The sequence below is a fragment of the Rhinolophus sinicus genome, chromosome 6 (genome assembly GCF_057876585.1).
Source record: "Rhinolophus sinicus isolate RSI-liver-muscle chromosome 6, RSI-T2T, whole genome shotgun sequence".
NCBI lineage: Eukaryota > Metazoa > Chordata > Mammalia > Chiroptera > Rhinolophidae > Rhinolophus > Rhinolophus sinicus.
In genome coordinates this window covers 943,578-957,246 of record NC_142506.1, presented here as the reverse complement: position 1 = coordinate 957,246, position 13,669 = coordinate 943,578, and the positions used below count along the sequence as shown (strand labels likewise).

The 13,669-nt window shown below is 54.6% G+C and overlaps 1 protein-coding gene and 1 long non-coding RNA gene across 8 annotated transcripts; one reads left to right on the top strand and one right to left on the bottom strand.

The window, feature by feature from the left end:
- Positions 1-6: 6 nt before the first annotated feature.
- Positions 7-4,734, bottom strand: LOC141567862 (uncharacterized). Its single transcript, XR_012490783.2, has 5 exons — positions 4,597-4,734; positions 3,487-4,119; positions 1,399-1,631; positions 684-876; positions 7-507 (listed from the first exon to the last, which is right to left on the bottom strand). It is a non-coding gene; the product is annotated as an uncharacterized LOC141567862 (long non-coding RNA).
- Positions 2,554-13,638, top strand: ZNF696 (zinc finger protein 696). Of its 7 annotated transcripts, XM_088799268.1 has the most exons (7): positions 2,611-2,755; positions 3,060-3,188; positions 3,705-3,818; positions 4,091-4,189; positions 4,530-4,672; positions 10,329-10,422; positions 12,031-13,638. In XM_088799268.1, the coding sequence occupies exons 4-7, from the start codon at positions 4,153-4,155 to the stop codon at positions 13,110-13,112; spliced, it is 1,356 nt and encodes a 451-aa protein (XP_088655394.1). In that variant the 5' UTR covers positions 2,611-2,755; positions 3,060-3,188; positions 3,705-3,818; positions 4,091-4,152; the 3' UTR covers positions 13,113-13,638. The 7 variants fall into 7 exon arrangements, with proteins under 7 accessions (XP_088655393.1, XP_088655392.1, XP_088655394.1 ...); XM_088799267.1 differs by having other exon boundaries at positions 2,554-3,188; XM_088799266.1 differs by having other exon boundaries at positions 2,554-3,188; positions 4,048-4,189; positions 4,569-4,672.
- The last annotated feature ends 31 nt before the right edge of the window (positions 13,639-13,669 follow it).

The window sequence follows — 13,669 nt, the reverse complement described above, 5'->3', positions numbered from 1 at the left end:
GAGACCATGGGGCTGCTTCTGGTTCCTGAGAGCCCGTCTCCGAGAGGAGTGGGGTGGGGGTGCGGGAAACAGGGCTCCCTTTAGTCTCCGATCTCATGGGACTGAGGCCTGGAAGCATCGTGACTTACCTGGAGCCACAGCCAGGGCGCAGTGCGGCGCCCCAAGGTGGCTGTTTCCAGATGCAGAGACCCAGAGTGGGGCTGGGAGGACCGGCTGGCCCAGACCGAGGTAATGCGGTCCCCTCGCGGATCTGGGAGAATGCGCGTGGCCTGTTCTTCACACAGCAAGTCGCAGACTACTGTTTGCCTTCTCGGGTGGGCACTTGGCGGTGGCTAAAGCCAGCGGGCTTCAGTTGAAGGCTGCGCCTGTCCATTACTCCTGCGCATGTGCGAAGCGGCCCCGGAAGGTGGGGGCCCAGGGCATTCTCCTCTTGACAGTGTAGGCGGTCTTCAGATCTGCCATGTCTGCCTTGTAGCTATTGGACTTCCAGCTCTGGAAAGAGCTCAGCTGGGTGGGGATGGCCCAAGTGTCAACAGCATGTGCCCACTCCCTGTCCCACCTGCCCCCCTTGGACAGTGTGGCACCACCCTACCCCCACCCCAGTTGAGGTGTGCCGGGCCCCTCCCCAGTTCCTCTTTCCACTGGGACCCAGTTCACAGAGCCCTGTGGCTGGGCTGCCTCACCTCTCCAGGCCACACTCCCAGGGCCCCGTGGCCACCAAGTGTTTTGGGCTCCCCTGCCCTGCACCCCCACTCAGTGAGAGGGCGGGCAGCCAGGCTGTCTCTGGACATAAGCTTCACAGGTTAGGGCACCTCCTCGAGTCGTCCTTGCTGATGTGCAGTGGCAGTGGCGCCCGAAAACTCAAGTGCCTTTGGCCTGAAAGATGAGCAAATGTACCTGTCCCCGCTCTCCCTAATACCGCGAGGCAATGTGGGACTTCAGTCTTTGAGCAGCCGGGCCACAGAGCAGCAAGCAGGGCCTCCCCAGCTTCGTGGGGAGTGGCAGGGTTGGCCTGTGCTCTGGGAGGGTCGTCCTGCTGCGTCAGCGCCCAGGCTGGGCTTGTATGTCTGCACTGACCGGACCATCAGGCCCCTTTTCTCGTGCCATACCAACGTCACTGCCAAGGGATTCATCCCCAAGTGAGGGAGAGGAGACTGGGGGCCAGAATTTTCTTAGGATTGTGGTCTGCAAAGGGGGCACATTCTTTGGGGACTTGGTCCGTTTTTCCTCGAGTAACTTCTGCAACATCACCTGCAAACAGTGCCACCAGCTGACACCCGTTACGGGGCTATCAGCACAGCCTGTGCAGTGAAAGATGGCCCTGAAACCCACTCTGGCGACTCGGGTGAGAACGGAGCCCGTTCCACCCTCAGGTCCTATGAGGGTTGTGTGCCTTACCTGCAGGCTGAGCCCAGTGCAACCCAGTTGGGCGGGAGGCTGAGGACTGACTGTCCTGTAGCTGCTACAGAGTCCACAGGAGGGCTTCCCTGCAGGGTCTCGGGGCTGCGTACGTTTCCATCCACTTGTCACAGCCCGCCTTCCCCTTGGTCCAAGCTGCAGCCCTTCTTGGATCGGCTCCGAGCATCCCCCTGCGGTGCTGTTTGCAAGTCTCATGCTGGTCTCAGTCAGTCCTGTGAAGCGGACCTTGTTTCATGTGGTGTGAGAACCCATGACAAGACCACCCAATTATGTCACCTGGGGAGCCTGCTGAAAAACAGATTCCGCCCAAACCCTGGGGGGACAGGTTGAGTCGGCCTGGGGTTGAGCCAGGAGATCTGGACTTAGTTCCAACACCCCCAGTGATGATGGTGCGCCAGGTTTGGGGAGTTCTGGTCTCATCCAGCCCCTCCCTTAAAGCAAGTGCTCCAAGCCCTGTCGAGGCACCACCTGGACGGGCACCTCAACCCACTGGACAGGTCTGGCTTGGGCTGCGATCTGCCCTTTCACCTCCAGTTACTCCCAGCTCTGTCCTCTGGGCCTGTCATAACCTGGCCACACTCGTCCATAGGAAGGGTCCTCAGGATTTGAAGGTAGCTGTCGTGCCCAGGGTCAGAGCTGGTCGCAGGCCGCGTGGACTGGCCGTAGCAGTGCACGGTAATGATCTCACCCCAGTCCACGCCAGCGTCCGCCATCCATCCCCCAGACCACTCCAGCAACCCAAATCTCCCTCCTCTCCCCCACGCATAGACCAGAGGTCTTCTAGAGTCACAAACTGAGTGCCCCTCGTTTGCCTCCCAAAGCCCTTCCTGCGGCCTCAGGACCCTACACACCGAGTCCCCTTGCTCCATCCCTCCGTCCGGAGTCGGCCTCAGGGACCCCGGGGCCCCGTCCAGCCCAGCACCTCGGACAGCTCCAGGCACGCGCGCGGCTCCCAGGTCCTCCCGCCCCGAGTCCGTCCCCCGGGCCGCTCCCCCGCGCCGGTCCCCTCAGCCAGCTCCCCCCAGTATCCCGAGCCGCTCCCTCCCCCACGCCCCCAGCCCCCGCCGCCGCCGGTTCCCCAGAGGGTCTTCCGAGCTTCCTAGAGCGGCCGGAAGTGCTGGCGGCGCTTCCTGTGGGTGCAGCGCGCGCTTCCCGCTGTGGCTCAGCCCGGTCCCGCCGCGCCGCGGTTGAGTGGCTCCGCTGCGTGGGTCGCGGGGCCCTGGGGCCGGGAGTGGACACGGCCTTCCGCTGTCCCCTAGCCACCACGCCACGGCCTTCGTCCGTCCTCACGCCCCCCAGCACCTAACCCAGGGGGTCCCCGATCGCAAACCCGCGGGTGAGGACTGAGGGCGCAGCCAGGCCACGCCCCAGGGTCTCCGCGCAGCCACTGCGTGGGACGCGTGGGCCATGGGCCAGGTTCCCAAGTTACGCTTTACCCACTTTCTGTAGTTTAAAGAGGCCTGCTGACAGATTTCTGTGAGATTTGAAAATAATGCGGAAGACCGCGTTTCCCTTTGTGAGAAACTCGTCCTAGAATGTCGGGACAGGCCTTGTTAAGTCCAGGCCGCCCTGTCCCTGGAAGAGCATGTGGGCTCAGGGCGCGGCCCCATCCCCACCCAGCTGGCATTTGTTGTGCTCAGGACCTGTCAGCACGAGTCTTCTGTCCCGCGATAGCAGCTGTGTCACCCGCTGTGACTTTACCTCCTACATCGCCAGCCAAGGGGACACGCCAGGCTCTCCTCTTCCAGAGGCCAGGATCCAGGGAAACGGTACTCCCCTTTTGAGCCCCTGTCTTTTTCCCTTGGGCCACAGGCTCTGACCTGACATCTCTGGTCACTCAGTGTGCTGCCACCTGGGGCTCTGCCCAGCCTCCGCCCCCCTCCACCCCCGCCCCAGGAAAACTGGTCTAGTCTTCAAGGAGCACAGGTTGTAACAGATTCTTTTTCTTAAATAGCGTTTGAGAGTTTGTTTTCATTGTAAGAGCCATTCATGGTCTTTAAAGAAAATTTGAGAAGTTTAGAAAAAATAGAACACCCCCCCCCCCCCAAAAAAAAAGACATCACTCACCAACAAGTGCAGGGAGTGTTCGCACACATTTCCGCCAGTCTTGTAGGCTTGGGAGTGGTTTACAATTGTTGCTGTTTAAACAGATTGACTTAACCTCAGCTCTAAAATAACGTCGGTGTACTGAAGGTCTCAGATTTGCCAGGAGCAGCACTAGAAGCCCTGTGCACTGCATCTCCAGTCCCCCAAGCGTGAGAGGTGCCTGCATCCCTGACCTACAGGTGGAAACCGAGGCTCAGGCAGGACTGAACTGCAGCTGTGCTGTGAACCCAGAGCTGGACTCAGACCGCCTGGGTCCTTCCGTCCTGGCCCCGCTGTTGACCACCAGCCAAAGGGTAGGTCCACTGCGGTCTGGACCCTGCGTCTCGTCCCCCAAGTGGTGGCAGAACTGCATGTCCCAGTCCTCGAACCCCGCCGTGCCCAAGGTGCTCTGGGCAATAAAGGAAGCAAAAAGGGCCCCCTCCCCCGCAGCACCAGCAACCCACTGGCGGCCCACTGACCCTCGGTGAGCACGGAGCTCTGTGGTCTCTGGCCACGGAGATGTGTGCTTGTCTGTCATCGCAGCCTGGCCAAGTGAGGGGTGTCGCTTCCCTTTTCCGTGCACCAGCTCCTTCCTCTGGAAACCCAAATGTCCTCCTGTGCAAAGCAGCATCTGTCTCAGGGGTGCTGATGTTGGAGGAAGTGATTCACACGTGCGGGACCAGCGGTGAGTGTGCGGGTAGTGGACACCCCAGGGCTGAGCAGCAGGGCGGCAGGCCGCCTGCACGGTGGGGCCAGTGGGCATGAGTTTGGTGCCAGCCTCACAGTGCCTGGCACCACTGAGCTTCTCAGCCCCGCCCCCCGGGCACTCGCCAGCAAAAAGGGATTTCTGTGCTGCTTGGGGGCTTATGAAGGGCCCCGCGTGCTAAGGAGCAGCGAGGGTGAGGCTGCTGCCCACCCCGTGACTCCCTCCCCTTTGACCCTTTTCTCCTGCTCTTTCAACATGGGGAAGTTTCCTGAGATTCTGTCGCCTCTTTTCCCCCATGGCACTCCCGTTTCTCCACTAGCACTGACTTCGTTCATTCGTTCGTTCGCTCACTCCGCAGTCAGCTCGGTCACCAAACCCAGACTTACTTCTCTGATCTCATCCTTGGACCTGGCTGGAGGGGATGGAGCCCAGTTGGGAGAAGGGAGAGCTGCCCCCAGACAGGTGCGTGGGAAATGGGGACTGGCAGAAGGTGGGATTCTGGAAAGCCCGTGGGGCGGAAAGACGGGGGAGGGAGGCTTGCTCTGAAGGTGGCTGGGACAATAGTCAGGGAGGCTCTTGCACTCGAGCTAGAGAACCTTCCTTTAAGAATTGCAGAGAGAGGCCAGCCAGCGCGCAGTGACAGTCGACCCCGTAGCCTCCCAGGGCAGACGAGCCCGCAGTCCTCCCACGGCCTACAGCGTCGCCGGAAGTCCCCGAACCGCCGAATCCAGGGAGGATGAGCTCAGTCCTCCGGGGCCCTAGAGCGTCTCCGGAAGTGCCCAAGTCGCGGCCTCCAAGGCAGCCAAGCGCACAGTCCTCCGGAGGCCTAGAGCGTCGCCGGAAGTGCCCAAGCCGTGGCCTCCAGGGCAGCCGAGCGCACAGTCCTCCGGAGGCCTAGCGTCGCCGGAAGTCCAAGCCACGGTCTCGAGGGCAGCCGAGCGCACAGCCCTCCGGAGGCCTAGAGCGTCGCCGGAAGTACTCGAGCTGCGACCTCCAGGGCAGCTGAGTGCTCTGTGCTTTGGCGGCCTAGAGCGTCACCGGAAGTGCCTAAACCGCGACCTCCAGGGCACTAGAGTGCGCAGTCCTCCTGAGGCCTAGAGCGTCTCCGGAAGTACTCGAGCAGCGGCCTCCAGGGCAGCCGAGTGCTCAGTCCTTCGGCGGCCTAGAGCGTCGCCGGGAGCGCTCGCAGGCGGGTGAAGGAGACGGCGGCGCTTTGGGTGGACAACTTGTCTGCGGGTTAGTGGCTGGTCAGTTTGGGGGCGGTAGACGCCGGGGACGGGCGAAGCGCGATTCCTAGGCCGGGTGCAGGGCCTCCTGTCCTTCCTGGGCTCTCGCTGAGGAAGAGCCGCAGGTCCGCTGTGGAAAGTGGGAGCGGGGGACGGCACTATGGCCAGAGGACAGCTCCCCGACTAGTGAGGCAGCCGTCAGGGGTCACTGCATTCCCACTGTGTTAACCTTGTTTTGTTATTTTTTTAAAAAAGATTTTTATTAAAAAATATAGTTCACATACATTATATGAGTTTCAGATGTACACCACAGTCACGCAGCATTTATATACCTAAGGAAGTGATCACTATACAAGTCCAGCAACCATCTGACGCCAGCCCACACGAGGTCTCATATGATTATTGACTGTGGTCCCCATGCTGTACATTGCATCCCCGTGACTTCCTTGTTTTATACCTGGAAATGTGGACCTTCACATTCTGCCCCCGTTTTGTAATTTTTCAGTTACAGCTGACGTTCAGTATTATGTTAATTTCAGGTGTACAGCATAGTGGTTAGACATTTGTATAATTTACGAACTGGTGCCCTTGACTAACCCCACCTGGACTATACATAGTTATCACCATATTATTGACTATATTCACTGTGCTTTACTTTACATCCCTGTGACTACTTTGTAACAACCAATTTGTGCTTCTTAATCCCTTCCCCTTTTTCATCCATCCCCCACCCCCCTCCCATCTGGCAACCATCAAAATGTTCTCTGTATCTATGAGTTTGTTTTGTTTATTTATTTAGTTCTTTAGATTCCACATATAAGTGAAATCACATTGCATCTGTCTTTCTCTGACATACTTCACTCAGCACAATTCCCTCCAGGTCCATCCATGCCCGTGCAGATGGCAAGAACCCATTGCCTTCCCTGGCCAAGCAATATTCCGTTGTATATATGTACCACCTCCTCTTTATCCATTCTTCCATTGACCGACACCCAGGCTGCCTCCACATCTTGGCCATTGTAAACAGTGCTGTAAAAACATATGGATGCACACATCCCCTTGAAGTAGCATTTTGGGTTTCTTCAGATAAATACCCTGAAGTGGGATTGCTGGGTCCTTTGTCTCTTGTTAAAGACTGTTTTAAAGTCTATTTTGTCTGGTATAGGTATTGCTATCTCAGCTTTGTTTGTTTCCATTTTCGTGAAATATGTTTTTCCATCCTTTTACTTTCAGTCTCTGGGTCTTTCAATCCAAAGTGAGTCTCTTGTAGGCAGTATGTGTAAGGGTCTTGTTTTCTAAGCCATTCAGCCCTCCTATGTCTTTTGATTGGAACATTTAATCTATTTCATTGAAGATGATTGTTGATAGATATGTAGTTATTGCTATTTTATTATTTTGATGTGTGTGTGTGTGTGTGAAGTCCCTGTAACATTCCTTGTAATACTGGTTTGGTGGTGATGAACTCCTTTAGCTTTTTCTTGTCTGGGAAGCTGTTTATCTGTCCTCCGATTTTAAATGATAGCTTTGCTGGGTAGAGTAATCGTGATTGTAGGTCCTTATTTTTCATCACTTTGAACATTTCATGCGAATCCCTTCTGGCCTGCAAAGTTTCTGTTGGGAAGTCAGCTGATAGTCATGGGAGCTCCCTTGTAGGTAACTAACTGCTTTTCTCTTGCTGCTTTTAAGAGTCTCTCTTTGTGTTTAACCTTTGGCATTTTAATTATGATGTGTCTTGGTGTGGGCCTGTTTGGGTTCATCTTGTTTGGAATTCTCTACACTTTCTGGACTTGTATGTCTATTTCCTTTGCCAGGTTAGGGAAGTTTTCCATCAGTTTTTTCAAATAGGTTCTGAACTCCTTGCTTTCTTCTCCTTCTGGTGCCCCTATAATACGAATGTTGTTGCACTTGATGTTGTCCCAGAGGTCTTTTAAACTATCCTCATTTTTTTGGATTCTTTTTTCTTTTTGCTTCTCTGATTGGGTGTTTTCTGCTACTTTGTCTCCAAATCACTGGTTTGATCCTCTGCTTCATCTAGGCTGCTGGCGATTCCTTGTCGTGCAGTCTTCATTTCAGTTACTGTGTTCTTCAGTCCTGACTGGTTCTCAGGGTTTCTGTGTCCTTTGTCATGCTTCATATTTCTTTGTTGAAGTTCTTACTAAGTTCCTTGAACATCCTTATAACCAGTGTTTTGAACTCTGTCTCTAGTAGGTTGCAGCCTTCATTTTGTTTAGTTCTTTTTCTGGAGTTTTCTACTGTTCTTTCATTTGGGATGCATTTTTTTTTTTTTTTTTTTTTTTTGGTTTCCTCATTGTGGCTGCCTCCCAGTTTTGGTCGGGGCGCCTTATGTAGGTGCTCTGGGGGCCACTGGCACAGTGTCCCTGGTCACCTGCTCCAGGTGCTCCAGGAGTGTCCCTTGTGTGGGTTGTGTGTGCCCTCCTGTTATAGTGGAGCCTTCATTGTTATTGGCACATCAGTGGGTGGGATCGACCCTCAGGCTGATTGGCTGTGGGGTTTGGCCATGTCCACAGCTTACAGGACTCTGTGTGGGGTTTACCCCACTGAGTGTGATTTGCCCCAGTGGGCTCTGGTGTCTGTTGAGACCACCCTTTGGGTGAGCGACTTGGGGGGCTAATTGGGTGGTGCTCTGCTATCCTCCAAGTATGTTGGTTCTGGGGCCTCTTGGGAGGGGCTCTGGTGCAGGCCCAGGTCACCCACTGCCTGTAGGAGCTACAAAGCAATCTACAGTTGTTTGTTGCCTGTGCTAAAGTTGGAGGAGCATGAGAGAGGCCACGCTGTGAACCAAGGACATCTACCACCAATACTGGTCCTGGGGTAGGTCCATAAAAGCCAGGACATCCTGAGGCTTGTTGCCACCTGCTGGCTCCCTTAAGGTTCAGCCTCTGATAAAACCTTGTGTGGTATGTGAGTTAAGTGAGGCAGGGTCTCAGGGAGTCTCTAGAGTGGGAAGAATTGTGGTCACCAGGTTAATGTAGATTCTGGTTTGGTGACAGTGCTGAGCCTAGAGCTACTCAGCAGACGTCACCAAAGCCAGACACTGCCCACCTGGGGCCCACTGGACTTGGCTAGTTTTCCAAGAAAAAGTGCAGTGCGCGTGGGGCCGGCTGCTCAGGTGTAAATGTGGGGTCCCAATGAGTCAGCAGGGCAGAGAAGCAGAACTCACCAGACGGATCAGATTCAGATTTAGCCAGAGGGGGAGGGCTAAACACAGGAAAGATGGTGCCGACCTGCTGGCTGCATGGGAGAAGGGCCCCACACAGGGAAAATGGGACTGCTCTCCAACCCTCGCTATGAAGCCACACACCTCAGTCTTTCCCCCGTATGCCTCTGATGCCCCCCGAGTCACTGTCCCTTCGCTGGAGCCCAAGGTGAGCGCTTGCGAGCGAGTCTGTGCGTGGCCATTTAAGAGGACGCCTGGGTATCCCGCAGCCTCTGTCCCATCTGGATGGTCGGAATTCCCACTGTTTTTCACAGCCATTTGTTGTGGGGACTCCGCTAATGTCCCTCCAGATTCTCAACTGCCATAGGGAGGTTTAGGGTCAGCCAGTTTCGTGTCTCTGCCCCTCCTACCAGTCTCGACGTGGCTTTTTTTAATTCTTAGTTGTAAAACTTCTGTTTAGTCAGACTTCAGATGGTTCTCCAGGTTGACTGCTCTGTAATTTAGTTGTAATTTAATGTGTTCACAGAAGGACATAGGCACAGTGTTTATCTACCCCGGTATCTTGGATTTTCTTGAGCCAACCTTTCTTGTTCTTTGCTTGAAATTTCCAAGGTTTCTTCTGCAAACAAACTGGAGATGAAATTTCTATGTAGGTAAATCTCCAAAATTTCAGTGTCAGGAGAGGTTTGTGGAGATGGAATTGCGGTGTGACTCTAGGGCATTTGTAAGTTGTCCAATGACCACCCTCTGAGTAGCGGTGTGCGAGGTGCCCGTTTACCCTACTCTTCCTGCTCGTAAGGAGCTACCGTTTTTAAGTCTTTGCCATTTTCAGAGGAAACAATGGTATTTTGAATGACGTTTCTGAATTGCAATGAGGTGGGAACAAATGTGGGACTTGTATTTTAAAATACATTAGCCACTTGATATTTGTGTGTGTGTGTGTGTGTGTGTGTGTGTGTGTGTTATCTGTTCGTGGCTTTTAGCAGTTTTCCATGCTTTCTCAATATATGGCCGTCTTTATATGTTAAGGATATGAACCCCTATCTATGTTGCAAGCCCCACCCATTTTTTAAAAATTTTTTTCATTTGTTTTTTAAATTTTTATTGGGTAACAGTATGTTTTTTCCAGGGCCCATCAGCTCCAAATCAAGTCATTGTCCTTCAATCTAGTTGTGGAGGGTGCAGCTCAGCTCCAAGTCCAGTCGCTGTGCTTGAACCGGCAACCTTGTTGTTAAGAGCTCATGCTCTAACCACCTGAGTCATCTGGCTGCCCCTTTGTCTGTTTGTTTTTAAACTAAGTTTTCTTCTGTAGTTAAATGTGAGACTTTACCTTTGGTGTTAAGCTTAGCAAAATCATTCCTTAATCCAAAATTGCACTGTTCAAATAATTTTTTCTTGTTTTCATATTTAAGTCTTCATAATTATGAACAAAATTTAAAAACCCATGATTATTTCTTTAGACATTTGCAAACTGCTTGAAGGTGGTAAAGGCAGACGACAGTGGTGCTGACGCCCCCCTTTCCTGAGTCTGAGGTGGAGGGAGCCAGCACCCCATAGAACGGTACTTCCTGGGGTGTCTGTTCAGTCAGGACCTTGATTTCTAGTGACAGAAACAGGCCCAGTGGGTGGGTGGCGCCTTCATGATCCCTGGAGGCAGCTCTGACCTCACCTCCCTCTGTCACTTTTTGTCCTCTCCTTCCTTTTACCCAAGCAGGTGTCCCCACTCCTGGTGTTTCTGAAGGGAGGGGAGCCCAGGCCTGGGTCTCCACACGCCATGGAGAGGGCCACCCTGATGGACACATGCACAGGTGAGGGGTGGGCAGCCAGGCCCAGAGCAGTTGGAGGACCATCCTGGAGCTAGGGAGGTGGGGCTGGCTTAGGAATCAGGGCTCCCCGAGTGCCATCCTGGCAGCATCACCCCACCCCACTCTCCTTTTCCCGTCACAGCCCCCCACCTCCCTCTGCCTGCGGTCCTCACCTCACCTGGCTCCATGCCTGTGCTCTCCTGGCCACTCTCTACATGCCTCTGTTTCTCTGGTCGCTCCACCTGGAGACTTCTGAGAATGAGAATATTAATTCTTGGCTTTGTTTCCCCGGGGCCCAGCAGTGTCGGCTGGCCTGGGCTCAGAGGAGGTGACCAGGAAGAATTTGAAGATCTGGCTAGCCTCCTGCCATTGGCCACCTCCCTCTCAGGCTCCAGGACCCTCTATTTTGAAGGTCCAGGCCACATTGGAGCGCTGTTGAAGTGGAGGACTCATGTTTAGTTTCCTGTTGTTGCGGATACACTACCACGTGACCGTTGCTGACAGTAGTGCCACCTTCCTTAGCAAAGAGACAAGCGGTGTTTGAAGCTTGTTCACGGTCACACTCATGATTTTTGTTCTGTGGGGAGCCTAGGTGGGACACAGACATGGCTGCCCAGGTCACATGTGTACACACTCCCTCCCCACCTGGTGCTCATACTAATGCTCTTGTTAGGGAACCGATGGAAGGCCAGACGCCAGCCTGCTCTCACTGCCTGGGAGGCCCTCAGTCAGCCACTGAGCTGAGGGTGCAGCTTGGGGCGTCACTGCTTCTGTTCAGCTGACGAGGTTTCTGCCTATGGGCAGGAAGGTCTTCTCTCAACTTGGTTGACGTGCTTGCCCTGGTGTCCCTGCCCTCCGAGCCACCTCCCCACTTGCCCCTGTAGTGCCTGTGGCAGGAAATTCTAGGAAGGCTGCAGGCACTACCCAGCCTTCTGATGTCCCATGATTTTGCAGCTACATCCCTGAAGTTGTTGTCTAAACAGGCACCTGGTCTGTGGCCATGAGCCAACAGGCCCTAATTTAACCAGCTTCACTGCCACCAGCCAGGACCCAAGGGCCCGGTGTCCCTTCCACAGGCCATTGCCCACTCTGGGTACTGATGTTGGGATAAGAACCCCCCTTACTTGCACAGAGCAGAGCCCTTCGAGTTTGGTGGGTTGTAGAGAGTTGTCAGGGATAGTGTTGTCTTGGGGGATCAGGGGTCAGAGTGGTCAGTGGGAACCAGGACACGTTTGCTTTCAGAGCCTTCTGGTTTCTTCTGCTTTGCTTCCCAGGCTGTGAGGCAGACCAAGGGTGCACGGCCCATCCCTCCATTCCTGAGACCAGGCTAATGCAGGCAGAGGCTCAGGCCTTGCCTGGAGTCACCGGAAAGGATCCTAACCCACCCTCCGGTCCCTCGTCCATTTCTGTGCCCACAGAAGTTAGGAACTGAGGGAGAATTGGGCGGGAACTGGACAAGCAAACTAATGGGTACCTACTATACACCGGCTTTATTAGTGTCCTGCCATTACCGTGGGTCACCAACGCTATCTCAAGTTCATGCATAACTGTGTATTGTTTCGTAGAGTTTCTTATGTCTAAAATCATACATCGCTGACCTTCATTTTCCAGATTTCCCAGCACAGGCATCAAGTGTTGGCCAGGCTCCTGAGCAAGGGGCTGAGAGCACAGGGTTGATGCCACGGCAGGAGGCTCCAGAAGAGAGGGAACACCACGGAGAGCGAACGCCAGGACTGTGCCAGAGGCCTCCCCAGCCACTGGGGTTTCTGGACCTTTGTGGGAATGAAGCTGGAGAGACGCCCAGAGAGGTCGCTCAGGGCCCAGCTGGTTATGAGGAAACTGGGGACCAGAATGGCCAGGAGAACAGTGTATCCGGGTCAAACACTACCCTGAATGCAGGCTCTGGGACAGATGGCAGAGGCCCCTGGAAAGGGCGGCCTCACCAGTGCAGCATCTGTGACAGGAGCTTCAAATGCTATTCGGATGTGGTGAAACACCAGAGCATTCATTCTGGGGAGAAACCCTATGAATGCAGTGACTGTGGGAAGGCTTTCATCCACAGCTCACACGTCGTCAGGCACCAGCGAATTCACAATGGGGAGAAGCCATACGTGTGCAAGGAGTGTGGGAAAGCCTTCAGCCAGAGCTTCAACCTTATTAGACACCAGAGAGTGCACACCGGGGAAAAGCCTTATGACTGCGCCGAGTGTGGCAAGACCTTCAGTCAGCGGTCAGACGCTGCTAAGCACCAGAGGACCCATAGCGGAGAGCGGCTGTACGAGTGCCGGGAGTGTGGGAAATCCTTCATCCATAGTTCCAACGTCGTCCGGCACCAGAGGACCCACCACGGCGAGAACCCGTACGCGTGCGGCGAGTGCGGCAAGGCCTTCAGCCAGAGCTCCAACCTCATCCAGCACCAGCGCGTGCACACGGGCGAGAAGCCCTTCGCCTGCCAGGAGTGCGGGCGCGCCTTCAGCCGCAGCTCCTTCCTCAGCGAGCACCGGCGCATCCACACCGGGGAGAAGCCGTACGCTTGTTCCGAGTGCGGCCGCGCCTTCCGGGCGCTGTCGGGCTTCTTCCGGCACCAGAGGATCCACACCGGCGAAAAGCCCTTCCGCTGCACCGAGTGCGGCCGGGCCTTCCGCCTGAGCTTCCACCTCATCCAGCACCAGCGGGTCCACAGCCAGGAGTGAGGGGTGGGGCCGGGAGTGCGAACCCCAACAGCACCACCCGCCCGTGCGTGGGGGGCTCGCTCCCGTGCTCTGACGGGATAATAAAGCTGCCGGGTGCTTGCAGCTGCCTGCGTGAGCCCTGCCGTGCGTGTCCACGGCCCCTCGCCCAGGAGCAGCTGGAGGAGAAGGGAGTCTCAGGAGGCAGGCTTCCTACATGGAACATGTCGGCTTTCCCAAAGGCGTGAGGCGACTTGATGGTGACACCGAAATTGTTTCATTTTTAGAGCACTTTTTTTCTGAGTTATAATTTACATAAGGTGAAATGTACAGATCTTAAGTGTTTGGTTTTATGAGATTTGACAAATGTACCCGGTTTTGACCTTTATAACCAGGACACTATCAAGGTACAAACTGTCCCCTTCAGGTCAACACCCCCATCCTCAGAGGCAACCCGTGACCTCATTTCTGTTACCATAGTTTTGCTTGTCCTAGAATTTTGTATTAACAGAATGGTGATACAAACTCATATATATGTGACTTCCTTTTCTCTGCTTGTGTTGAGATTTATTCACGTGGCA